The sequence below is a fragment of the Oncorhynchus clarkii genome, chromosome 5, assembly GCF_045791955.1.
Source record: "Oncorhynchus clarkii lewisi isolate Uvic-CL-2024 chromosome 5, UVic_Ocla_1.0, whole genome shotgun sequence".
Classification (NCBI taxonomy): Eukaryota; Metazoa; Chordata; class Actinopteri; order Salmoniformes; family Salmonidae; genus Oncorhynchus; species Oncorhynchus clarkii.
The window spans coordinates 65,739,893-65,764,654 of NC_092151.1; the positions used below are offsets into that span (position 1 = coordinate 65,739,893).

At 40.6% G+C, this 24,762-nt stretch overlaps 3 protein-coding genes and 2 non-coding genes across 7 annotated transcripts in view; 4 read left to right on the forward strand and 1 right to left on the reverse strand.

Annotated features, from left to right (window-relative positions):
* Nucleotides 1-1,746: 1,746 nt before the first annotated feature.
* Nucleotides 1,747-1,819, forward strand: trnav-aac (transfer RNA valine (anticodon AAC)). The gene has a single exon. It is a non-coding gene; the product is annotated as a tRNA-Val (tRNA).
* Nucleotides 1,820-9,926: 8,107 nt separating this feature from the next.
* On the forward strand, nucleotides 9,927-12,235 carry LOC139410175 (ribonuclease P 21 subunit). Of its 2 annotated transcripts, none has more exons than XM_071155628.1 (5): nucleotides 9,927-10,215; nucleotides 10,301-10,401; nucleotides 10,932-11,014; nucleotides 11,238-11,372; nucleotides 11,724-12,235. In XM_071155628.1, the coding sequence occupies exons 1-5, from the start codon at nucleotides 10,159-10,161 to the stop codon at nucleotides 11,837-11,839; spliced, it is 492 nt and encodes a 163-aa protein (XP_071011729.1). In that variant the 5' UTR covers nucleotides 9,927-10,158; the 3' UTR covers nucleotides 11,840-12,235. The 2 variants fall into 2 exon arrangements, with proteins under 2 accessions (XP_071011729.1, XP_071011730.1); XM_071155629.1 differs by having other exon boundaries at nucleotides 9,948-10,215; nucleotides 10,334-10,401.
* Nucleotides 12,236-12,406: 171 nt separating this feature from the next.
* Nucleotides 12,407-13,641, reverse strand: LOC139410174 (aquaporin 12). Its single transcript, XM_071155627.1, has 3 exons — nucleotides 12,957-13,641; nucleotides 12,656-12,772; nucleotides 12,407-12,543 (listed from the first exon to the last, which is right to left on the reverse strand). Exons 1-3 carry the CDS (start codon nucleotides 13,549-13,551, stop codon nucleotides 12,422-12,424), a joined length of 834 nt encoding a protein of 277 aa, XP_071011728.1. The 5' UTR covers nucleotides 13,552-13,641; the 3' UTR covers nucleotides 12,407-12,421.
* Nucleotides 13,642-15,141: 1,500 nt separating this feature from the next.
* On the forward strand, nucleotides 15,142-15,214 carry trnam-cau (transfer RNA methionine (anticodon CAU)). Its single transcript has one exon. It is a non-coding gene; the product is annotated as a tRNA-Met (tRNA).
* A 4,347-nt stretch (nucleotides 15,215-19,561) lies between these two features.
* LOC139409248 (glypican-5-like) overlaps nucleotides 19,562-24,762 on the forward strand; it is a 73,553-nt gene continuing 68,352 nt past the window's right edge. The window contains exon 1 of one of the 2 annotated variants that reach the window (XR_011634386.1): nucleotides 19,562-20,031. Coding sequence is in view for 1 of the 2 variants with exons in the window: in XM_071154131.1 (XP_071010232.1) it covers nucleotides 19,866-20,031 (166 nt within the window). In the remaining variant the exon portion in view is untranslated. The remainder of the gene's footprint in view (nucleotides 20,032-24,762) is intronic. The other variant, XM_071154131.1, reaches the window with a different exon arrangement.

Here is a 24,762-nt window from a genome sequence, read left to right on the forward strand (position 1 = left end):
GCTGAGGGTGGCACTTTCATCATGGGGCTTGAAAGAGTCGTGTCAAGTATGTAGGACAACCGACAGCGGATCGAACATGATCAACATGGCATTGGAGCTGAACAAATGGACAAGACTAGCTACACATTGCTATTGTTAAGTTTCAATGTCCAAAACACACAGACCTACTGCCAAATTCTCTAAAACATTGTTGGAGGCAGGTTATGATAGAGAAATTAACATTAAATTATCTGGCAACATCTCTGGTGGACATTCCTACAGTCAGAATGCCAATTGTATGCTCGCTCAAAACTTGAGACATCCGTGGCATTTTGTTGTGCGACAAACGTCACATTTTAGTAGCCTTTTATTGTCCCCAGCACAAGATGTTCTGTAATGATCATGTTGTTTAATCAGCTTCTTGTTGTGCCACACCTGTCAGGTGGATGGATTATCTTGGTAAAGGAGAAATGCTCACTAACAGGGATGTAAACACATTTTTTTTGCACAACATTTGAGAGAAATAAGCTTTTTGTGAGAATTGTGAGGATCCTTTATATCAGCTCATGATACATGGGACTTACACTTTACATGTTGCGTTTATATTTTTATTCAGTGTGACAAACAGAAATGGAATAATGTGTCCCTGAACAAAGGGGGGGGGGGGGGGGGGGGGTCAAAATCAAAAGTAAGTCCGTATCTTGTGTGGCCGCCAGCTGCATTAAGTACTGCAGTGCATCTCCTCCTCATGGACTGCACCAGATTTACCAGTTCTTGCTGTGAGATGTTACCCCACTCTTCCACCAAGGCATCTGCAAGTTCCCAGACATTTCTGGGAGGAATGGCCCTAGCCCTCACCCTCCGATCAAACAGGTCCCAGACGTACTAAATGGGATTGAGATCCGGGCTCTTCGCTGGCCATGGCAGAACACTGACATTCCTGTCTTGCAGGAAATCACGCACAGTATGGCTGGTGGCATTGTCATGTCAGGATGAGCCTGCAGGAAGGGTACCATATGAGGGAGGTAAAGGCAAAAAAAGGCCATGGTGGCGAAGTAAATACAATATAGCAAGTAAAACACTGGAATGGTAGATTTGCAGTGGAAGAATGTGCAAAGTAGAAATAAAAATAATGGGGTGCAAAGGGGCAAAATAAATAAATACAGTAGGAGAAGAGGTAGTTGTTTGGGCTAAATTATAGATGGGCTATGTACAGGTGCAGTAATCTGCTCTGACAGCTGGTGCTTAAAGCTAGTGAGGGAGATAAGTGTTTCAAGTTTCAGAGATTTTTGTAGTTCGTTCCAGTCAAATGGCAGCAATAAACATTATTCTGAGTTAATTCTATGAGGGTGTTCCATTTATTTTACAGTACAAGGGGAGGGTCATGTGAAAGTATTTTTTACGTTGGGAGGGGGTTGCATTTTTATTCTACACCTTGAGTTGGACAATTACTGATGCCTGGGTGCACCAATCTGTCCCTTGTATGTAGGTATTTTTGTTAACTTGTTGTAAAACTCGGATGTATTGTCTTTATTTCCTTTTTCTCTTTATTTTCACCTACCATAGGTACATTTGCTTTCTCTCTTTTCATCCCATCCCACAATCTCTCCTCAACTACATCCTGGGTCTATAGAAGAGACCTAAATTGACACCTGCACTCAAAGAGCCACCGAGATATCAAAGCCGAACATTCGAATGTAGACAGAATAGCACCCCACTAACAGAATTTCAGGCAACATGACACCCAAAGGCAGCATCGTGCCTTCAGTTTCCGTAGTGTAGTGGTTATCACGTTCGCCTAACACGCGAAAGGTCCCCGGTTCGAGACCGGGCGGAAACACATTTTCAAAAAGTAAATAGTTGCGTAGGCTATGACCGATATTTGACAATAAACCGTCAAATTAATATGTTACACTCGTAATGGGTTGTACATTTTATAACATTATTTTGCATTGTCAATAGGCGCTGATGAAGATTTAGTCAAAAGTGCATTATAGTGGCTTGAGGGAAGAAAAAAAAAATTGGTTGGAAAACCCTTTGTCATCATTGTGATGTCGTCAAATAGACTTAAGATGCAGTATAACGTTAGCCAGCTAGCTAAAATTGAGGGAGATCACCAGATTTTAGCTAGCTAACGTTAGTTTTGCTAGGTATTTTTACGATCTTTGCTAGCTAATAATGGTTAATGCTACCATGTACAGAAGGCACGTACATGCTCCGGAGTCTTAACTTTTGGAATGGGGTCATAAAAGCATATAGCCAAAACAGTTCAAATGCTAAAGCCAAATTTATTAAGAAAATGAATTCAACATGCCACATTGGCTTCAGAAACCACTCCGTTCGTACCGATAGCTTCTGTTAACCACAAAGAGCGTTTGTTTCTAAGCGTTCTCTTCTATCTTTCCTAGCTGGCAAATTACCAGGATGTTGTCTCGGGTTTTGAATATGAATACCCTGTGCAGATGATGCTTTCCTACGTCATACTTCCATGTTCATGTCCATGGTCTTTTGAATGGCTTTCAAGATTATATCATCAAATTCATGAAAACACGGTCAATTAAGATACACAGTACCAGTCAAAAGTTTGGACACACCTACTCATTCAAGGGTTTTTCTTTATTTTTACTATTTTCTACATTGTAGAATAAGTGAATACATCAAAACTATGAAATAACACATATGTAATCACCAAAAAAGTGTTAAACAAATGAAAATATATTTTGTATTTGAGATTCTTCAAAGTAGCCACCCTTTGCCTTGATGACAGCTTTGCACACTCTTGGCATTCTCTCAACCAGCTTCACCTGGAATGCTTTTCCAACAGTCTTGAAGAAGTTCCCACATATGCTGAGCACCTGTTGGCTCCTTTTTCTTCACTCTGCAGTCCAACTTATCCCAAACCATCTCAATTGGGTTGAAGTCAGGTGATTGTGGAGGCCAAGAGAGAGAGAAGGATGGTATAATTAGAGGGGGCATACTTAAGTTCACACAGGACACCAGATAAGACAGGTGAATTTCACCAGATAGGACAGCCCCCACGGCACATAGACTATTGCAGCATATATACTGGAGGCTGAGACGGGGGTCGTCAGACACTGTGGCCCTGTCCGACAATACCCCCAGACAGGGCCAAACAGGCAGGATGTAACCCCAACCACTTTGCCAGATCACAGCCCCCACACCACTAGAGGGATATAAACAGATATAGCTAGCACCAAAACAACCAGCCTGAAAACAATGACCAGTAGAAGCTAGAGATCGACCAATTAATCGGAATGGCCGATTAATTAGGGCCTATTTCAAGTTTTCATAACAATCGGAAATCGATATATATATATATATATTTTACACCTTTATTTCATCTTTATTTAACTAGGCAAGTCAGTTAAGAACACGTTCTTATTTTCAATGACGGTCTAGGAACGGTGGAACGGGGGCAGAACGACAGATTTTTACCTTGTTAGCTCTTTTTAACTTGTCATCTCTGGGATCCAATCTTGCAACCTTACAGTTAACTAGTTCAACGCTCTAACCACCTGCCTCTCATTGCACTCCACGAGGAGCCTGCCTGTTACGCGAATGCAGTAAGCCAAGGTAAGTTGATAGCTAGCATTAAACCTATCTTATAAAAAACAATCAATCAGTCATAATCACTAGTTAACGACACATGGTTGATGATATTACTAGTTTATCTAGCGTGTCCTGCGTTGCATATAATCTATGCGGTGCGTATTCGCGAAAAAGAACTGTCCTTGCTCCAATGTGTATCTAACCATAAACATCAATGCCTTTCTTAAAATCAATACACAGAAGTATATATTTTTAAACCTGCATATTTAGCTAAAATAAATCCAGGTTACAGGCAATATTAACCAGGTGAAATTGTGTCACTTCTCTTGCGTTCATTGCCGCAGTCAGGGTATATGCAACAGTTTGGGCCGCCTAATTTGCCAGAATTTTATGAAATTATGACATAACATTGAAGGTTGTGCAATGTAACAGGAATATTTAGATTTATGGATGCCACCCGTTAGCTAAAATACGGAACGGTTCCGTATTTCACTGAAAGAATAAAGTCTTGTTTTCAAGATGATAGTTTCCGGATTCGACCATATTAATGACCTATGGCTTGTATTTCTGTGTGTTATTATGTTATAATTATGTCTATGATTTGCTAGAGCAGTCTGACTGAGCGATGGTAGGCACCAGCAGGCTCGTAAGCATTCATTCAAACAGCACTTTCGGGCATTTTACCAGAAGCTCTTTGCTGTGCTTCAGGCATTGAGCTGTTTATGACTTCAAGCCCATCAACTCATGAGATTAGGCTGGTGTAACCGATGTGAAATGGCTAGCTAGTTAGCAGGGTGCGCGCTAATAGCGTTTCAAATAATCGTCCTCCAATAATCAGTATCAGTATCGGCGTTGAAAAATCATAATCGGTCGACCTCTAGTAGAAACTGCAGTAATTTTTCATTATTCTTAGCAATGATTTAGGAATCCTTGTGTGGTATGGATCTGCTATTTTCTTTACTTTCACATTGGGTGAGGCGGGTTGTAAGAGAGTATGTTGAAGTTGAGGTTAAGAAAAATATTTTAAAAATTATGCGAAGAAAAAAGAAATACACACGACAAGATGAAGACAAAGACGCCTGACTGCTACGCCATCTGCGATTTATCATCTGCTGGCTAGCTATTTATTTTCATGAACTGAAGTTCAATTTCAGTAGGCAAACAACAAGTGGCAACCTTGCTAATACTTATTCACAAGCATTCACAAGGATTCCTAAGCAGTTGGCTTAGCTGCCATGATTGTAGCGGGTTTACTAACGTGTTACTTCGTCTAGCTACGACGATGTAGGTAGGCTGTGTGTAGTAGTTAGAGATTATGATATGAAGGTTTGGCTTGGAAAGTTTTTTTTGCCTGGTCACATACAGCTGATGGGTTGTGCACTGAAGGAAAAGGCGGAGAGGAGGAGAGCACGTAGATGCGAGAAGGAATTCTACAATGAGCAAAATGATCATGTTTGTATATGGCTGCTATGGAAGTGAACTGTGTTTGAGTGTGATCAGGGGTGTATTCATTCTGCCAATTCGGTTGAAAAATGTTTCTTAAACATCACCACGCTTAGGACTCTGGGGCTGAACACCTCCCTCTGCAATTGGATCCTGGACTTCCTGAAGGGCCGACCCCTGGTGGTGAGGATAGACAGCATCACCTCCGCCACACTGACCCACAGGGGTGTGTGCTTAGTCTCATCCTATTCTCCCTGTTTACCCACGACTGCGTGGCCACGTACGACTCCAACACCATCATCAAGTCTGCTGAGGACAGGACGGTGGTAGGCCTGATCACCGGTGACGATGAGTCAGCCTACAGGGAGGACCTGGAAGTGTCGTGCCTCATGTTTTTATATAGTAATACATTGTTATTGATTATTGCATTGTTGGTTTTGGAGTTTGCAAGAAAGGCATTTCACTGTACTTGTGCATGTGATATTAAAACTTGAAACTGGGATAAACATACCTGAATTTTGTCCAATAGAAACTCTTGTTTGCAACTGTTGGACTAATGATTACACCCTAGATCAGCTAGACGTATGAAAGAGTGTGTAAGGCAGTATTGAATGTATCACCGTCTTTTACCTTGAGTACTCAAATGTCTCTCTCGACCTGTGCTCCTGTAACCGATGTGAAATGGCTAGCTAGTTAGCGGTGGTGCGCGCTAATAGCGTTTCAATCGGTGACGTCACTCGCTCTGACACCTTGAAGTAGTGGTTCCCCGTAGTGGTTCCCCTTGCTCTGCAAGAGCAGTGGCTTTTGTGGAGCGATGGGTAACGATGCTTCGAGGGTGACTGTTGATGTGTGCAGAGGGTCCCTGGTTTGAGCCCGGGTATGGGCAAGGGGACAGACTAAAGTTATACTGTTACACTCCTATAGTATGTTGTAAAATTTCATTCATAGGCTAGGTTGTAGCAACCTAATGATGGGTATGGTGACAATTTGAGTATCATGAGGTAGCCTAAACCTTCCAATGTTACTTTGAGCTGGGTATGAATGACAGTCATCCAATATGCTGTTATAGAATTAAGGCCATGCTCCTAAAAAAAAAAAAAAAAAAATAAGGTCACAGACTGCGTTAGGGGTACATTTTTTGTAAGATGTGTAACCTTATGTCCTTGTAGATTTACCCAATATGTATGTCATGGTTAGCTGTTGTCATCTTAACTTCAACGGCATCTTTCCCAACTCTACATGCCTCACTGCCACCGGGGATGTCCTAAGTGCTCCACAACACATTCTTAGGGCCTGGGACTGGATTACATCTAACTTTTTTTAAAGATGTCTGAGCTGCTGGTAGAGACGCTACACTTCCATAATCCAGTGATGACATTGACAGCTCTATATATAGCATTTTTAACACCCTTCTATCTGCCCCCCACTCCATTCCTGACAGGCAACACATCACATTCAATATTTTCTTCCCATTGACAACTAGGCCTTCACTACACTTCGCTACAAAAAACAGCTACCACCACCTCTTTATTTGCCTGTGCCTTCCGTATTACTGATTTTTTATTTCTCCTTTATTTACACCAGCGGGCTCCGGTGGCAATACATTTGTATTTTTTTATTACAAAAAACACAAGGAAGGGGTAACATTAAATTATTAGGACATAAAGGACAAACACAGCATCAAGACACTATCATACATGTATCAGACTTTCCCCAACAGAGCCATCCTTATGTGTGAGGGTGCATGTGCATGATAGTGATATAAAATATATGTCATAGTTTCCTTTTTCATGATCACAATCTTGTGAAATCCGAACCCTCCAAGATCCCCCCACGGTTCCCCAATAGCTGTCCCTCAACCATTTGAGACCCCTCCCACAGTCCCCCCCCCCCGGGATTAAAAAAAAAAAAATACAATTAATTCCATTCCCCACCCCCAAGAACCCCCCAACGCACCAACAACCAAGAGAATGAACTAAAGAGAAAAAAGGAAAAGACAGAAGAAAACAGCAAACAACAATGCAAAAAAATAATAAATAATAATACATTTAAAACAAAGGACATCAAGGACAACTATTACATGTATGTGTGTGTTCTTGTAGGTGTTCATTTGAATAAGTGTGTGTATATGCATGTGTACAAACACCCGCACAGCATCAGCCTCATGCAAACCGGCATTAGTTGGAAAAACACTGCCACTTAGTGTCATTCAAATGTACTTTTATTATGTTTTTTGACTTTTTTTCCCCCCTTTATCTTTTGACCATCATTCTCTAACCTCACACAGCAACTCCACTCCCACTTGTTTCCAATTCCACAGACCAACCCTCAGCTTACCTCAGCCCGTCCCATCTATCTCTGCTGGCCACCCACTTCGTGTTTCTACGCAACACATATCTTTCAACTATGCTATGATGTTTAACATACAATTTCAATCTATCTAATCGAATAGAATCTACAGATTGCGTGTTGAAGATAAATACTTTTACTAAGAGTATTAGTATATTAGTAATTGAGTGACCCTGTCTCTCCAGATCTCCTAACAATTTTAGATCAATGCAATGCATTTTCAGCCATTCCTGAACGTGAGACCAGAAACAGGCTACCTGAGGGCAATACCAAAATAAATGGTCTATTGATTCTGTATCCTCACAACAAAATCTGCAGAGGTTCGATGATTTTATGCCCCAAATATTAAACACTTGTTGGTGGCAAGAAGTCTATATAATAATTTTAGCTGAAAAGCATTAAGTCTTGAATCTTGTGTTTTATATATCAACTCAACTCATCATGGAATCGGTACATCAAAAATCTCTTCCCAACTATTTTGAAATCTGTATGGCACAGTTGTCAACATCCTGGTCCTTAAATGAAACTGGTATACTTTCCTAATTATGCGATTTTTATTCCTCCGCCAGTTTTGAACCTTTATATTGGACAGACCATTTCCCTACCTCCTCCCGCTGCCACCTGCCTCCTCCAGTTTTGAACCTTTATATTGGGCAGACAGACCATTTCCCTACCTCCTCCCGTTGCCACCCGCCTCCTCTATTTTGGGGGCAATGCTGTAATCGATTGGTTGTACTCTCATCTTCATTTAATCGAAAATGAGACATGGCCTTTTTGCCTTTGTGCGGATTGCCATTTTTAAACAATGAATGAGCTTTTCTTATTGATCTACTTGAGAACCATTTAGGGTTCAAATAAAACTTTTGAATGAGTTTCGCTTTTAGAGAGAGGTTTAGTGCTTTTATATTTAATAATCTCAACCCACCCAATTCATATTCATTATATAGATAGGCTCATTTTATTTTGTCTGGTTTAGTGTCCCAGATAAAGCGAAATATTTTTGGCTCATATGATTTGAAAAACAAATCCTCAGGAGTAGGCAGCACCAGCCAACCCAGACAGGATGACCACATCAGTGAATCAACCCACTCAGGTGACGCACCCCCTCCAGGGACAGCATGAGAGAGCCCCAGTAAGCCAGTGACTCAGCCCCTGTAATAGGGTTAGAGGCAGAGAATCCCAGTGGAAAGAGGGGAACCGGCCAGGCAGAGACAGCAAGGGCGGTTCGTTGCTCCAGAGCCTTTCCGCTCACCTTCCCACTCCTGGGCCAGACTACACTCAATCATATGACCCACTGAAGAGATGAGTCTTCAGTAGAGACTTAAAGGTTGAGACCGAGTTTGCGTCTCTGACATGGATAGGCAGACCGTTCCATAAAAATGGAGCTCTATAGGAGAAAGCCCTGCCTCCAGCTGTTTGCTTAGAAATTCTAGGGACAATTAGGAGGCCTGCGTCTTGTGACCGTAGCGTACGTGTAGGTATGTACGGCAGGACCAAATCAGAGAGATAGGTAGGAGCAAGCCCATGTAATGCTTTGTAGGTTAGCAGTAAAACCTTGAAATCAGCCCTTGCTTTGACAGGAAGCCAGTGTAGAGAGGCTAGCACTGGAGTAATATGATCAAATTTTTTGGTTCTAGTCAGGATTCTAGCAGCCGTATTTAGCACTAACTGAAGAGGACAGAGAGGACAGGTGCAGCTTTTAGCGTTCCTTAGTTTAAGGTGGCAGTGACAAAAAGAGCAACGGATAATTTATCGGTTCACACAAGGGTGTTGCTGGCCATACTCTTGACTGCAGATTGGGTGGAGGAGGTGAGGCCAGACAGGGTAGTTATCTGCTCTGACTCTTGTGCAGCACTGATGAGCTTAAATGAATGTGTGTCTCAGAGAAAACAATATCTATTGTATGAGGTTTTATAGGGTGAGACATGGGGGTATTTGTCATGTTCTTCTACGTACCAGCTCATGTGGGAGTAGAGGGCAATGAAAAAATGGATGTTCTCGCCAAGCAGGATTTTAAACATCCTGATGTTGAGATGGAATTGTCAATCAGTAAAGCAGAAGCCAAGTGGTTAATAAAAACAGTGTTTAAAAAATAAGGGCAAGAGTTGTGGAAAAGAGTGGGAAAGGGAAGACACCTGTATAAGACTCAGGAAAGGTGGTGGGCAGGGAGGTCCTCAGGTCGAGGTAGAAGGGGCGAAAGTATAATCACAAGGCTGAGACTGGGTCACAAGACTCCATAGTACATTGACATTGGTAGGAAAACATCATACTGGGAGGTGTGATCATTTTCAAGAGGAGATGGAGACAGTGGAACATGTTATATTTCAGTGGCAGCAATATGGGAGGGATAGGGAGAGAATGTTATTATATTTAAGGTGTAATGGGGTTGAAGAGCCAATGTGAGCCAAGTGAACTGCTGGGGAAATCTTCAGGAGATGTAGTATTTAATTATGTATTTTGTTTCCTTAGGGAGACGAGAATATTAGGTAGGATTTAGTCCTTCCCTGTTTCTGGTGCACACTCCAGTCCAGTTGGTGGCGGTAATGCACCATAAAGTTGGTTGTCAACTGCCATATAAAATCCACAAGACAGTAAAAGCACCCTGGCTCAGAAGTAGATCAGTTACCAGAGGGTTTATCTAGCTAACTAACTAGAAGCTTGTGAAGCTAGCTGAATTTGAGGCTACATATTTTCCTGTTAGGTAGCTACTTACCATTCTGGGGATACATATAACTAGCTAGCTAGTATAGCTACCTAGCTAGCCTACATAGTTAGAAGTTAGCAGGCTAATTTAGCATAGCAATCCACATCTATGTAATGGCAGCAAACTTGAAAGACAAGGAAGCCTATCAAAGGCTGAACTTTCTATATCAGGTACGTTTTATTGATTTCTAGTACTTTATATTTTGCTAACTGATTTGCACAGATCGTGGTTTCATGTGATATTGATTTCTTGAAGGCTGCACACTGTGTTTTGTCTCAAACCCCTGAGAATGTGGAATTGGCTCGTTTTTACTGCTTCACTCAGAAGACCATTGCAAAACGTTTGGTGCTGAGACAGTGAGTAGACTATAACAATATCGTAAAAACTCTTGTAAGAAAAAATATGTGCTTACATTTCCATCAATAAAGGTTGGAACTTTCATGTCACGTTAAGAATACATGACAGAAATTGTCGGGTGGGTATAATTTGTGGAACGTTCGAACAGGAATCTGTTCCAAAAACTTCGTTAATAACAAGGATGCCAACAAACAACGCATACAAAGTAGCATGATCAACTCACCACGTAGCTTATTCTTAATATGTTTGTCCATAGGCTACCAGAGTGAGGACAGACATTTTTCGGAATAAACCTGGTGAGTGGAAAAACTTAACAAAATTGCCCACTCCCTACCCGGTATCCTGTTCTGCCGCTATACAACTGTGTATGCGTTGTTTGTTGGCATCCTTGTTATTTACGAAGTTTTTGGAACAGATTCCTGTTGGAACGTTCCACAAATTATACCCACCTGAAATTGTCAGTTTGAAACATGTCTGCTAAAATGATGACAACTAGGGCATGACTAGAATGTTATTGCCATCTTTATAGAGACCCCTCAGTGAAAAGAACATTATGTAAGAAGTGCTGCTCTTTGCTGGTCCCAGGAGTAACTGCCACAGCCAGACAGAGAAGTAAGTATGTAACTAAATAGATGGCTCATCAGCCACCTAATCAAAGCCAACACATTGTTACAAGATATTTCTCGTTCTAGTCCTTCTCAATACAAACACAGATGAAAACAGAGTTATGGTTGTATCTAGCAGTTGGAGACATTTATATCTCATGATGAGATTTTTAAAGTTCTGAGTGAGAGTCCAATGTCATTACATGTAACCCATGCATTATTCTCTTCAGGGATTAAGTACAGAAACCGCATGACTGTGCTGCAGTGTCTCAGCTGTGGACAGAGCAAGAGGTTCCTTAACAATCCGAAGCATCGCCTGTGGGTGGACCAGTATGAGGCCCAGCTGGAAAACCAATCACAGCCAGGTGAGGTTACCCTGACTCCACTACATTACAGTTATGGTTCATATTAGTGAGGCGCGGGACAACTAAGGACCGTCATGCATAGGTGAATTAAGAGTTTTGAGTAGTCGGACTGCGTGTCAGATGCCTTCTTTGATTTCCGCAGATAGTCTTGTACGCATGGCACCGGTATAAATTGCATGTTGGCTATGTGGGGAAAGATAATATATTTATTGTTTCCAACGCAGGTGTATTAAAATTCAGCTTCCCATTTGTTACATTTTCATCTCAAAAGTTAGCTTTTTCTTTATGCCGCTTTTCATCCATCTCAGAGGAAGGCCATGCTGTTTAACATTTGTCCTTTCTGTTTTGCAGAACAAGGTCACTCCACTAAAGAGTTGCAGAAGGAGAAAACTGATGGACCCGTTTCTCAGAAATCCTCTACAGGGCCTTCCTCTACCCAGCACCAGGTGTCTCCATCAAAGCCCTAAACCTGAGCCCTGTGGCCTCAGTAGCCTAGTCACAACTGGACATAGCCTCTTTGTGTGGTATTGACACATATTTTCAACAATTTCATTTTTTTTTATTTTTATATTAGCATATTTTCTTTTTTTGCTGTTTTTTTTTTGCTGGTGACAACCTATTAGCATTACATCAGTGGTATTTCAGTAATGTATTATAGTTGAGGTTGGTAAAAATGCCCCCAAAAAATGTATGGATTGAGTTGTGTATACCTCAACTTGTTCACAATGTACAGTAAGTTCAGGAACGACAACCAATGTTAAATGTTTAATACACATGTTTATTTAAAATAGTTATTTTCAATTGATGTATTACTTCTGAAAGAACACAGGTTTTACATGAGATATAAAATTGTATCATACATGTACAGATCTTATTATTCTATAGCCTACCCCTTTTTTGTCAGTTTAACCTAAGGAGAGAATCAGCTGTTGAATATAGTGCTCAGTGCATAATGAAACATCTCAATAAGAACAAAATTGAGCATTGCATTCCTAATGCATTCTAGGTCTGTTGTTGCCTCAGCTGAGGTGGATGATTTTTATATTCTTTCACTTTTTTTTATCTCCCTCCCCCTTTGGCACCCGGAAGTGGGTTTTCTGGGAATACAGCAGGTTCTTGGTAAAAATCCTGGGAATGTGACCCATGTACAGGAGAAGGGCAAGGGTCATTCCTGAAAATAGGATATCTGTATTACCAGCTTGATAAGCAATTATGCCTCATTGTCAAGGATAAAGCCTTTTTTATCAGGTGTTTGTATGTAACAAAAATGTTGTTTGACTTACCAAAAATGGGCCCAAGCCAGTAGACCACTGAGTACTCCGTAAAGGTGAACCCGGGACAGTAGAAGGTAAGGCCATAGGCCAGGGAGGGGTTCAGGAAAGCCATGGTATAATCACTGGCTGAAATACAAAGAAGATGAGTTCTCCGATCATGAATTTATTAATGCAGCGATCATCTGCAAAAACAGATTTTTTTTCTGACGCACAGATATAACATAAAGAAAACAGCATATAGGCCTATGCAACTTTGTTCTCTTTACTGAAATCTAAGTTAGAGGCATGATTGTTATGATGGGCTACTTACCTGAATGGGAGAAGAAGGTGAGTACAGCTGCAACAAGAGGAACCCGAATCAGCGCAGAGCGACGTTTCAGGCTGAGGTATATCAGATAAAAGATGAATGCACACACACACTCAGAAAAGACCCCCTGCACCAGGGAGACACGCAGGGCTGTGCTGCACTCCCTTGACATCAGGTTCTTGATCATGTGCATGTCGTTAAGCTCCAGGGCCCAGTAGTAGCCAGCCCCAAGCAGAGCCAGGTGTGCCCCCAGGAACTGAGCAGCCAGAGCCAGCAGAGTGTGCAGAGTAGGGGTCTCCAGCAGCAGGAAATTCATCAGAGTCAGGGAAGGGTTTCCGGTGGCTCCGGCACAGATCACACCATGGGTAAGCAGCACTAAAAACAGTATGGTTAGAGTCACGTCCGGACCCAGTCCTCCTGCCCACTCGCCCACCTCTTTAATGGTCTGCACCTCCAGCCAGCATGCCACCAGCACATACGAGGCCGGAAACTCTGCTGCAACACTCAAACGAGGCCATTTTCTGAAAAGGCTTCTAAAGGCTGCACCAAACACCACAACAGCGAGAAAGTAAGCAAGGGAGACATTGAGTCCAGACATAGTTAGGTTCACTGATGATACTACACCTTGCTGGTTCTGCTCACACAATGTATGACTTGTTGCTCAGTTTGCTGTCTGTGTGATTGTGACAACGTGGCACACGGAGAAGCGTTTTTCTTATCACAGAAACACCAGCTTTTCATCCCACACCACCTGCCAAAATACACACTTCCCTTCTCAAGGTCAGGGAAGTGGCTTTGCCCAATTGATAAGGGCAAAGGACTACTGTAACTTAAACCAAATATATAGTTTATTGACACCAAGAAAAAAATTATTGTTACCTGGTCTGATCCCACTAAAGAATATACCTTTGATTCAGATTCTCCTCTTCTTATCTATGTGTATTACTCTCAGGCCCAGACTCTAGGCAACTAAATAGGAACATGGAATATTTAGTAGAGACTGTGTATTGGTTGACTGATGAATGTACAGTATCAGTAAACTTACTTTGTATTCTTGGACCACTGAAACGGCATTCTCACATGAAATTGGCTTAGCTATTCCATAAAGAAGTATATTTATTGAATCTTATTTATTTAGCTATTTATTCTGCTATGTGTCAATCTATGTTCATTTAACATTTTAGTAAGTTAGCAGACCAATGTAGACACTCCTATCCAGAGCGACTTACAATATAGTGAGTGCATACATTTTCATACTATTTCGTACTGTTCAGTCTAATCCTCCTTAACCCTGGTCTAACCCTGTACTTACAGGAATAATTGCATTGTAATATAAGGGCACCGTTAAGGTCCGTGCTATCCGGGAACCAGGGGTGGAATAAGTGCCTAATTGTCACAGTAAAAGTAAAGATACTGTAATAGAAAATGACTCAAGTAAAAATGATAGCCACCCAGTAAATTACTACTTGAGTTAAGGTCTAAAAGTATTTGGTTTTAAATATACTTAAGTATTAAAAGTAAATGGAATTGCTAAAATGTACTTAAGTATCAACAGTAAAAGTATAAGTATAAACCATTTCAAATTCCTTATATTAAGCAAACCAGAAGGCACAGGTTTTCTTGTTTTTTAAATTTACGGATAGCCAGGGGCACACTGCAACACTCAGACAGACACCATTTACAAACGAAACATTTGTGTTTAGTGAGTCCTCCAGATCAGAGGCAGTAAGGAAGACCAGTGATGTTCTCTTGATAAGTGTGTGAATTTGACCATTTTCCTGTCAACATGTAACCAGTACTTTTGGGTGCCAGGGAAAATGTATGGAGTAAAAAGTACATTATTTTCTTTAAGAATGTGGTGAAGTAAAAGTCAAAGTTGGCAAAAACAAGAATAGAAAAGTAGAGATACCCCCCAAAACTGCTTAAGTAGTACTTTAAGGTAGTTTTACTTAAGTACTTTACACCACTGCCGGGACCCTACAGTACCCATTAAAGTTTACATTTAAAACGGTCAGTGTTATGGTTAAGGTTAGGAACCTCTCAATGACCCCGGACAGCAATGTTAAGGCGTGTAACTCAAAATGACTGATTTGCCCACCTTGGAAAATAAAACTGTCCGAAATATTTGGAAGTGTTAGAAATTCGGCCAATTCCCACTTTATAATGGAATGGACGTTGGTATTTTTGAGCCTCGTTGGCGCAGTAGGCAGCGCGTCAGTCTCATAATCTGAAGGTCGTGAGTTCGAGCCTCACACGGGGCAGATGTTTTGCATAGCCTTTGATATTGGCTTTATTTAAGATGTCAATTTACCTATGAATGCAAACACAGTTAATACGTCGATGATGAAGATATCAGTCCTTGAAGTTACGGAATCCATATTAGATAAACCCCTGCAGGCTGGACATGAATATATACAGTGCATTCGGAAACTATTCAGACGTATTTTAAAATTGATTAAATATTTTTTCCCTTCATCACTTCATCACACAATACCCCATATTGACAAAGCAAGAACAGGTTTTTAGATTTTTTGGCAAAAAATAAAATAAAATAACAGGTGCATCCTGTTTCCATTAATCATCCTTGAGATGTTTCTACAACTTCATTGGAGTCTACCTGTGGTAAATTCAATTGATGGACATGATTTGGAAAGGCACACACCTCTCTCTCTATATAAGGTCCCACAGTTGACAGTGCAAGTCAGAGCAAAAACCAAGCCAGAAATTGTCCTTAGAGCTCTGAGACAGGTTTATTTTGTGGCACAGATGTGGGGAAGGGTACCAACAAATGTCTGCAGCATTGAAAGGGCCAAAGTACACAGTGGCCTCCATCATTCTTAAATGGAAGAAGTTTAGAACCACCAAGACTTCCTAGAGCTGGCCACCCAGCCAAAATGAGCAATCAGGGGAGAAGGGCCTTGATGGAAGCCACTCCCCAGTAAAAGACACACGATAGTCCGTTTGGAGTTTGCCAAAAGTCACCTAAAGTCTCTCAGAACATGAGAAAAAAGATTATCTGGTCTGATGAAACCAAGATTGAACTATTTGGCCTGAATGCCAAGCTTCACGTCTGGAGGAAACCTGGCACCATCCCTATGGTGAAGCATGGTGGTGGCAGCATCATGCTGTGGGGATGTTTTTCAGCGGCAGGGACTGGGAGACTAGTCAGGATCGAGGTAAAGATGAACGGAGCAAAGTACAGAGAGATCCTTGATGAAAACCTGCTCCAGTACACTCAGGACCTCAGACTGGGACGAAGGTTCACCTTCCAACAAGACATGGACCCTAAGCACACAGCCAAGACAATGCAGGCGAGGCTTCGGGACAAGTGTCTGAATGTCCTTGAATGGCCCAGCCAGCACCCGGACTTGAACTTGATCAAACATCTCTGGAGAGACCTGAAAATTACCTGTGCAGCGACTCTCCCCATTCAACCTGACAGAGCTTGAGAGGATCTGCAGAGAAGAATGGGAGAAACTCCCCAAATACAGGTGTGCCAAGCTTGTAGCGTCATACCCAAGAAGACTCAAGGCTGTAATTGCTGCAAAAGGTGCTTCAACAAAGTACTAAGTTATGGGTCTGAAATACTTATGTAAATGTAATATTTCCATTTTTCATTTGTAATATACTTGCGCAAATTTCTAAAAACCTGGTGCTATGTGGTGCTATGTGGTATTGTGTAGATTGACGAGGGGGAAAAAACAATTTAATATATATTAGAATAAGGCTGTAATGTAACAAAATGTGTTAATGTCCAGGGGTCTGAATACTTTCCAAATGCAATGTATACTGAATAAAATATAAATGAAACATGTAAAGTGTTGGTACCATGTTTCATGAGCTGAAATAAAAGATGACATATATTTTCCAAAATTCTAAAAAAGTATTTCTCTCAAAGCACACGTTTGTTTACATCCCTGTTATTGAGCATCTCCTTTGCCAAGATACCTGACAGGTGTGGCATATCAAGAAGCTGATTAAACAGCATGATCATTACACAGGCGCACCTTGTGCTTGGGACAACAAAAGGTCGCTTTAAAATGTGCAATTTTGCCACACAACACAATGCCACCGAATTCTCAAGTTTTGAGGTAGCAGGTAGCCAGATAATTTAATGTTAATTTCTCTACCATAAGCCGCCTCCAACGTCATTTTAGAAAATTTGGCAGTACATCTAGCTGGCCTCACAATCGCAGACCACGTGTAAACGCCAGCCCAGGACCTCCACATCTGGCTTCTTCACCTGTGGGATTGTTTGAGACCAGCCACTCAGACAGCTGATGAAACTGAGTATTTCTGTCTGTAATAAAGACCTTTTGTGGGGGAAAAACTAATTCTGATTAGCTGGACCTGGCTCCCCAGTGGGTGGGCCTGGCCCCCAATTGGGTGGGCCTATGCCCTCTCAGCCCTTCCCATGGCTGCGCCCCTGCCCAGTCATATGAATCCATAGATAACTCCAAATGTCATGTTATTGTTTTAAATGATCACACAATGATTTGCCAAAACCTAAGAACAGAGAACCCAATAGGCCTACAGTACCTTCAGAAAGTATTCACACTCCTTGACTTTTTCCACATTTTGTTGTGTTACAAAGTGGGATTAAAATCAAATGAATTGTCATTTTTTGTCAACAATCTTTTTTACATTAATGGAAAATAAAAACCTAATATATTTTTATTAGGTTATTCAACCCCCTTAGTCACTACATGTTAGAATCACTTTTGGCAGTGATTACAGCTGTGAGTCTTTCTGGGTAAATCTCTAAGAGTTTTTCAAACCTGGATTGTACAATATTTTCAAAATTCTTCAAGCTCTATCAAGTTGATTGTTGATCATTGCTAGACAGCCATTTTCAAGTCTTGCCATAGATTGCCAAGCCTATTTAAGTCTAAACTGTAACTAGCCCCCTCAGGAACATTCAATGTGGTCTTGGTAAGTAACTCCAGTGTGTATTTGGCATCACGTTTTAGGTTACTGTCCTGCTGAAAGGTGGACTTGTCTCCCAGTGTCTGTTGGAAAGCAGACTGAACCAGGTTTTTCTCTAGGACTTTGCCTGTACGTAGTTTTATTCCTTTTATTTTTATTTTAAAAAAACATAGTCCTTGCTGATGACAAGCATACCCATAACATGATGCAGCTACTACCAATTCTTGAAAATATGAAGAGTGTCAGGCGGTGGTGAAGTCAGGTGCAGGAGAGCAGAGAATTGTGAACAGGCGCACACTTTATTACGGTAGGAGAGATATACAGATGGACACAGCTGCGTCAAAAACCTCCTCCAGCCAACAAGGCAAAGTGTATAGAGCACACAAATGTCACACATAAATGTTTAGCAATACAAATACGCTTCGTGAAAACACACAGAACATAACAAACGCTTAGCCTAGTGCGTACAACACCTAACACACAAATAATTTCACACAAAGACATGAGGGGTAACAGAGGAATAAATACAATTAGTGTGATTGGGAATGCAAACCAGGTGTGAATGGAACAAGACAAAACCAATGGATAATTGAAGAATGGAGCGGCGATGGCTAGAAAGCCGGTGACGTCGACCGCCGAACGTCGCCCGAACAAGGAGAGGGGCCGACTTCGGCGGAACTCGTGACAAATAGTTGTACTCAGTGATGAGTTGTATTGGATTTGTCCCAGACATAATTATTTGTATATAGGACAAAAAGTACATTTCTTTGATAATTGTTTTGCATTATTACTTTAGTGCCTTATTACAAACAGGATGCATGTTTTTAATATTTTTATTCTGTACAGGCTTCCTTCTTTTCAGTCTGTCATTTAGGTTAGTATTGTGGAGTAACTACAATGTTATTGATGCATCCTCAGTTTTCTCCTATCACAGACATTTAACTCCGTAACTGTTTTAAAATCACCTTTGGCTTCATGGTGAAATCCCTGAGCGGGTTCCTTCTTCTCCGTTAACTGGGTTAGGAAGAACTCGTGTATCTTTGTAGTGACTGGGATTATTGATACACCATCCAAAGTGTAATTAATAACTTCCCCATACTCAAAGGGATATTCAATGTCTGCTTTTTTATTTGAACCCATCTACCAATAGGTGCACTTCTTTCGAGGCATTGGAAAACCTCTCTCGTCTTTGTCGTTGAATCTGTGCTTGAAATTCACTGCTCAACTGAGGGACCTTACAGATATTTTGTTTAATAAAAATAAATATATATATGTATTTAACTGTATTTAATTGAATGTGTGGGGTACAGAGATGGGGTAGTCATTCAAAAATCATTCAAAAAATGACTTGCTAAACACATTTTTACTCCTAACTCTATTTAGGCTTGCCATAACAAAGGAGTTGAATTCTTATTGACTCGAGATTTCAGCTTTTTATTTGTTTTTCATTTGTAACAATTTCTGAAAACAATTCACTTTGACATTATGGGTGTTGATCAGTGACACAAAATCAAAATCTAATCCATTTTAAATTCAGACTGGAACACAACAAAAAGTGTGAAAAGTCAAGGGGTGTGAATACTTTCTGAAGAAACTAATATGTTTTTTTGCTGTCTTGTGTGTGATGTTTCAGACCGAGCATTTCAATAGTGTATGTTGGTTTGCACGGTGTGTACGTGTACGTGTGTGATATTCAGAGAGAGAGAGCGAGCGAGAGAGTGCGCAGCTGTAACCTACCAAAGAACGGTGTTGCACTTTCTGAAGCACATGGATTTTAAGGTGATAGCCTACTTAGAGTGTAAACGTCGTGCGCTCTATTGAACAGACCCAAGAATGTGACATTTGAACAGACCGATGCAGTTGATAAGGACAGCGAATTTGTTTTGGGATTGTATTTGGCTACTTTAATAGCCTATTAGGCTACTTTTACAAACGGCCATACCACTGCCAGGATACCTTCATAGTCTATCTGATTGAAATGGTGCAATGTTCCGAAGGATACTCCAACGCGTTGACTTTTGGTTGATTTGGGTAACAGTTGTACTATGTGGAGCTTCTGGTGCAGGAGCGCACAGTTGCCATGAGGTGAAAACAGCTTTCCAATTGCGCCAGATCGGCTCGTTGAAATGGGTCCCCGAGGCACCTGGAACAGGTTAGTGCGCACTTGATCTAGCAGGTCCTAACACATGTTGTGTCCAGGAGCCAGATTCCCGCCGCTTGTGCACCTGTGCGTGCTGTGCACCCGTTTCTTTTCCATTATTTTCCTTAAGGTATTGATACCTCAAAATCATAGAAATGTACAAATAGTTTACATTAATGTTAAGTGTCATTTAGCCTGTTTATTTTTAAGAGTTCTTACTCATGTAAAAGCTTACACATGGTTCCCTGTGCTGTGAATAGGACAAATACACATAGTGAACAATGACGTATAGGCTACTTCATTGGTAGTGACAGCAGTAATCCGCTCATAGGATCGTTCACATTGTCAAAACTCGCACAAATACATTGCAAGCTTACTCAAGTTTTCTGTCAGATACTGAAATTATATTTCCTTTCCACATTAATGCATGTCATCCTCCTGATCCGAATATCTTTTTCGGCTACATCAGAAAGAGATATGCCAATGAAAATGTTATAGGTTAGGTGATGGATGGTAAAATGAGCAAAAACTGTGACAAAGATTCAAGAGAAAGATTCAAGCAAAACTGCCTAGCAAGTAGGCCTAATAGTTAATGCTTTATCTTTGTGTGTAAATCATAATTCCAAGAACTGGATGTGAGTCCCAAGGGTCCCAATCTTTTATTTTTTTGCTTTTCAAATACTGAGCTTATTATATGGATGCAATGGCCATAACTGTCATAATCAATAACATTGCAGTTATATCAGCTCATAATTCAGCAAACACCAAAAAAGCATTCACATAATTTCAACCAATGTTCAATAATTGTTTATTAAAGGTGTATAAACTAAACACCTACTGAACAGATTATAAACAACTTGAAAGTTAGAAGCCCCTTCATAAATATTTTTAAGGATACCTTAATATGAAGTGTGAGTCAAAACCATTTTGCAATTTAGTTTGGAGATAGTATCATAATCAAATATCCCATTAAAACCAAATAAATACACAAATGCACACAAATATTATCTCTGTCTCTCTCTCTGTCTCTCTCTCCTCATCTATATTGGTCAGATCAAGTGACCCGAGCCCCAGGGGCCACAATAACTGAGCTGCGTGTTGTGTGTGATCATCTACAGTACATATACAGGTCATTAGGTTTAATAGACTGCTTGTCCTGCTCGAACATCATGGCTATACTTTATACTTCGCCTTTTATGGGGTACAAACTTGTTGTTTTGCATATCAATTTCATGTTGTCTCAATGGCACACGTAGATAAAAATTTAAAAAATAAAATTGGGCCCTCTGGTTTGCTTAATATAAGAAATTTGAAATAATTTTGATACTTAAGTAAATTTAAAACCAAATACTTTTACACTTTTACTTTTAGGATTTTACTGGGTGACTTTCACTTTTACTTGAGTCCTTTTCTATTAAGGTATCTTTACTTTTACTTCAGTCATTTTCTATTAAGGTATCTTTACTTTTACTCAAGTATGACAATTGGGTACTTTTTCTACCACTAATAGAAAGTCTACACCTCCTTGAACTTTTAAAATGTTTTGTTGTGTTACAAAGTGGGATTTAAATAGATTTAATTGAAATATTTTGTCATTGATTTATTCCATAATGTCCAAAAAATATTCAAAATAAATATTCAAAATACACAAAATATTCCATAGTGTCAAAGTGAAAAGAAAATTCTACACATTTTTACGAAGTAATAAAAATTGAATAACAAAAATATAGTAATTGCGCAAGTATTCACCTTTGTTTAGGCAAGCCTAAATTAGTTCAGTAGTAAAATTTGGCTTAACAATAAGTTATATGGATTCAGTCTGTGTGAAGTAATTATTTTTTAATGACTGACCCTTCCTCTGTCCCCCGTACATGCAACATCTGTAAGGTCCTTTAGAAATATTGAATTTCAAGCACAGATTCAAATACAAAAACCTGGGAGCTTTTCGAAAAGCCTCAGTGATTGGTAGATGGGTAACAATAGCAAATCAGACATTGAATATTAGGGCTCCCGAGTGGTGCAACGGTCTAAGGCACCAGTGCTAGAGGCCCTACAGACCCTGGTTCAATCCTGTATTACATCCGGCTGTGTTCGGGAGTCCCATAGGGCAACGCACAATTGGCCCAGTGTTGTCTGGGGTAGGCTGTCATTGAAAATAATAATTTGTTCTTATCTGACTTGCCTAATTAAAAAATAAAAATGTATCTTTAAGCATGGTCAAGTTAATAATTATACTGTGGATGATGTATTAAACCACTCAGACACAAAAATGATGCAGTCGTCCTTCTGAACTGAGCTTGAGGACAGGAAGGAAACTAATTAGAGATGTCATCATGAGGCCATTGGTGATTTTAAACAGCTACAGAGTTCAATGGCCTAAATGACAGAGTGAAAAGAAGAATACAGATATACAGAATAAGTGCAAGGCACTAAAGTAATACAGCTGTATAATTGCTGCCAAATGGGTTTCTAACATGTAACACATGAGCGGGAATACTTATCTAATCAAGGTATATTTGTGTTTTATTTTTCATGTATTTTTCTTCTACTTACATAGTATTTTGTGTAGATCATTGACATACAATTAACAAAATAAAATGTAAAATAAATCCTTGGGGGGTTGTAGACTTTATACAGTGGGGCAAAAAAGTATTTAGTCAGCAACCAATTGTACAAGTTCTCCCACTTAAAAAGATGAGAGAGGCCTGTAATTTTCATCATAGGTACACTTCAACTATGACAGACAAAATGAGAAAAAAAATCCAGAAAATATTATTGTAGGATTTTTAATGAATTTATTTGCAAATTATGGTGGAAAATAAGTATTTGGTCAATAACAAAAGTTTATCTCAATACTTTGTTATATACCCTTTGTTGGCAATGACAGAGGTCAAACGTTTTCTGTAAGGCTTCACAAGGTTTTCACACACTGTTGCTGGTATTTTGGCCCATTCCTCCATGCAGATCTCCTCTAGAGCAGTGATGTTTTGGGGCTGTTGCTGGGCAACACGGACTTTCAACTCCCTCCAAAGATGTTCTATGTGGTTGAGATCTGGAGACTGGCTAGGCCACTCCAGGACCTTGAAATGCTTCTTACGAAGCCACTCCTTCGCTGTCCGGCTGGTGTGTTTGGTATCATTGTCATGCTGAAAGACCCAGCCACGTTTCATCTTCAATGCCCTTGCTGATGGAAGGAGGTTTTCACTCAAAATCTCACGATACATGGCCCCATTCATTCTTTCCTTTCCTCGGATCAGTCGTCCTGGTCCCTTTGCAGAAAAACAGCCCCAAAGCATGATGTTTCCACCCCCATGCTTCATAGTAGGTATGGTGTTCTTTGGATGCAACTCAGAATTCTTTGTCCTCCAAACACGACGAGTTGAGTTTTTACCAAAAAGTTATATTTTGGTTTCATCTGACCATATGACATTCTCCCAATATTCTTCTGGATCATCCAAATGCTCTCTAGCAAACTTCAGACGGGCCTGGACATGTACTGGCTTAAGCAGGGGGACAAGTCTGGCACTGCAGGATTTGAGTCCCTGGCGGCATAGTGTGTTACTGATGGTAGGCTTTGTTACTTTGGTCCCAGCTCTCTGCAGGTCATTCACTAGGTCCCACCGTGTGGTTCTGGGATTTTTGCTCACCGTTCTTGTGATCATTTTGACCCCTCGGGGTGAGATCTTGCGTGGAGCCCCAGATCGAGGGAGGTTATCAGTGGTCTTGCATGTCTTCCATTTCCTAATAATTGCTCCCACAGTTGATTTCTTCAAACCAAGCTGCTTACCTATTGCAGATTCAGTCTTCCCAGCCTGGTGCAGGTCTACAATTTTGTTTCTGGTGTCCTTTGACAGCTCTTTGGTCTTGGCCATAGTGGAGTTTGGAGTGTGACTGTTTGAGGTTGTGGACAGGTGTCTTTTATACTGAGAACAAGTTCAAACAGGTGCCATTAATACAGGTAACGAGTGGAGGACAGAGGAGCCTCTCAAAGAAGAAGTTACAGGTCTGTGAGAGCCAGAAATCTTGCTTGTTTGTAGGTGACCAAATACTTATTTTCCACCATAATTTGCAAATAAATTCATTAAAAATCCTACAATGTGATTTTCTGGATTTTTTTTCTAATTTTGTCTGTCATAGTTGAAGTGTACCTATGATGAAAATTACAGACCTCTCTCATCTTTTTAAGTGGGAGAACTTGCACAATTGGTGGCTGACTAAATACTTTTTTGTCCCACTGTATATGCACTGTATATTCATGTGTGGTATTGTATGATCACTGTGCCTTTTGGAAAGTACCCAAGTGTTTAACTGATTTATTTCAGTCTTAATAAGCCCCCTGTTCCTGTGTCCCTCTGCAGTGTCTATCACTTGCACTGTGGTATTTTAATGTACAGTGCATGCATAACATCTTGTCCTTGGGGGAAAGTGTCACAGACACTGAATCCAGCCACAGCAATGCATTCTGGGGCAAATGGGGGCTGACTCCAACAGCTGAGGAGACACTGGACTTTGTCTATTAGCACACTGAGCCCCTTTCCCTTCACTGCTGTTTGCCCTCATCCTTATTAACTGTCACACACATTGTTTGCATAAGTTGGGTAGAAAGTTTAGCAGGTAGAGGAAGCACAGAAAATAGAGTGAGATGCTCGTATTCATTTAGAGGGTGATCACATCGAGGAGTGGATGTACGGGTGGGTTGTGGAAGATGTTTTTCACCACTGTGCTGCCGATGCCCAGTAGTGT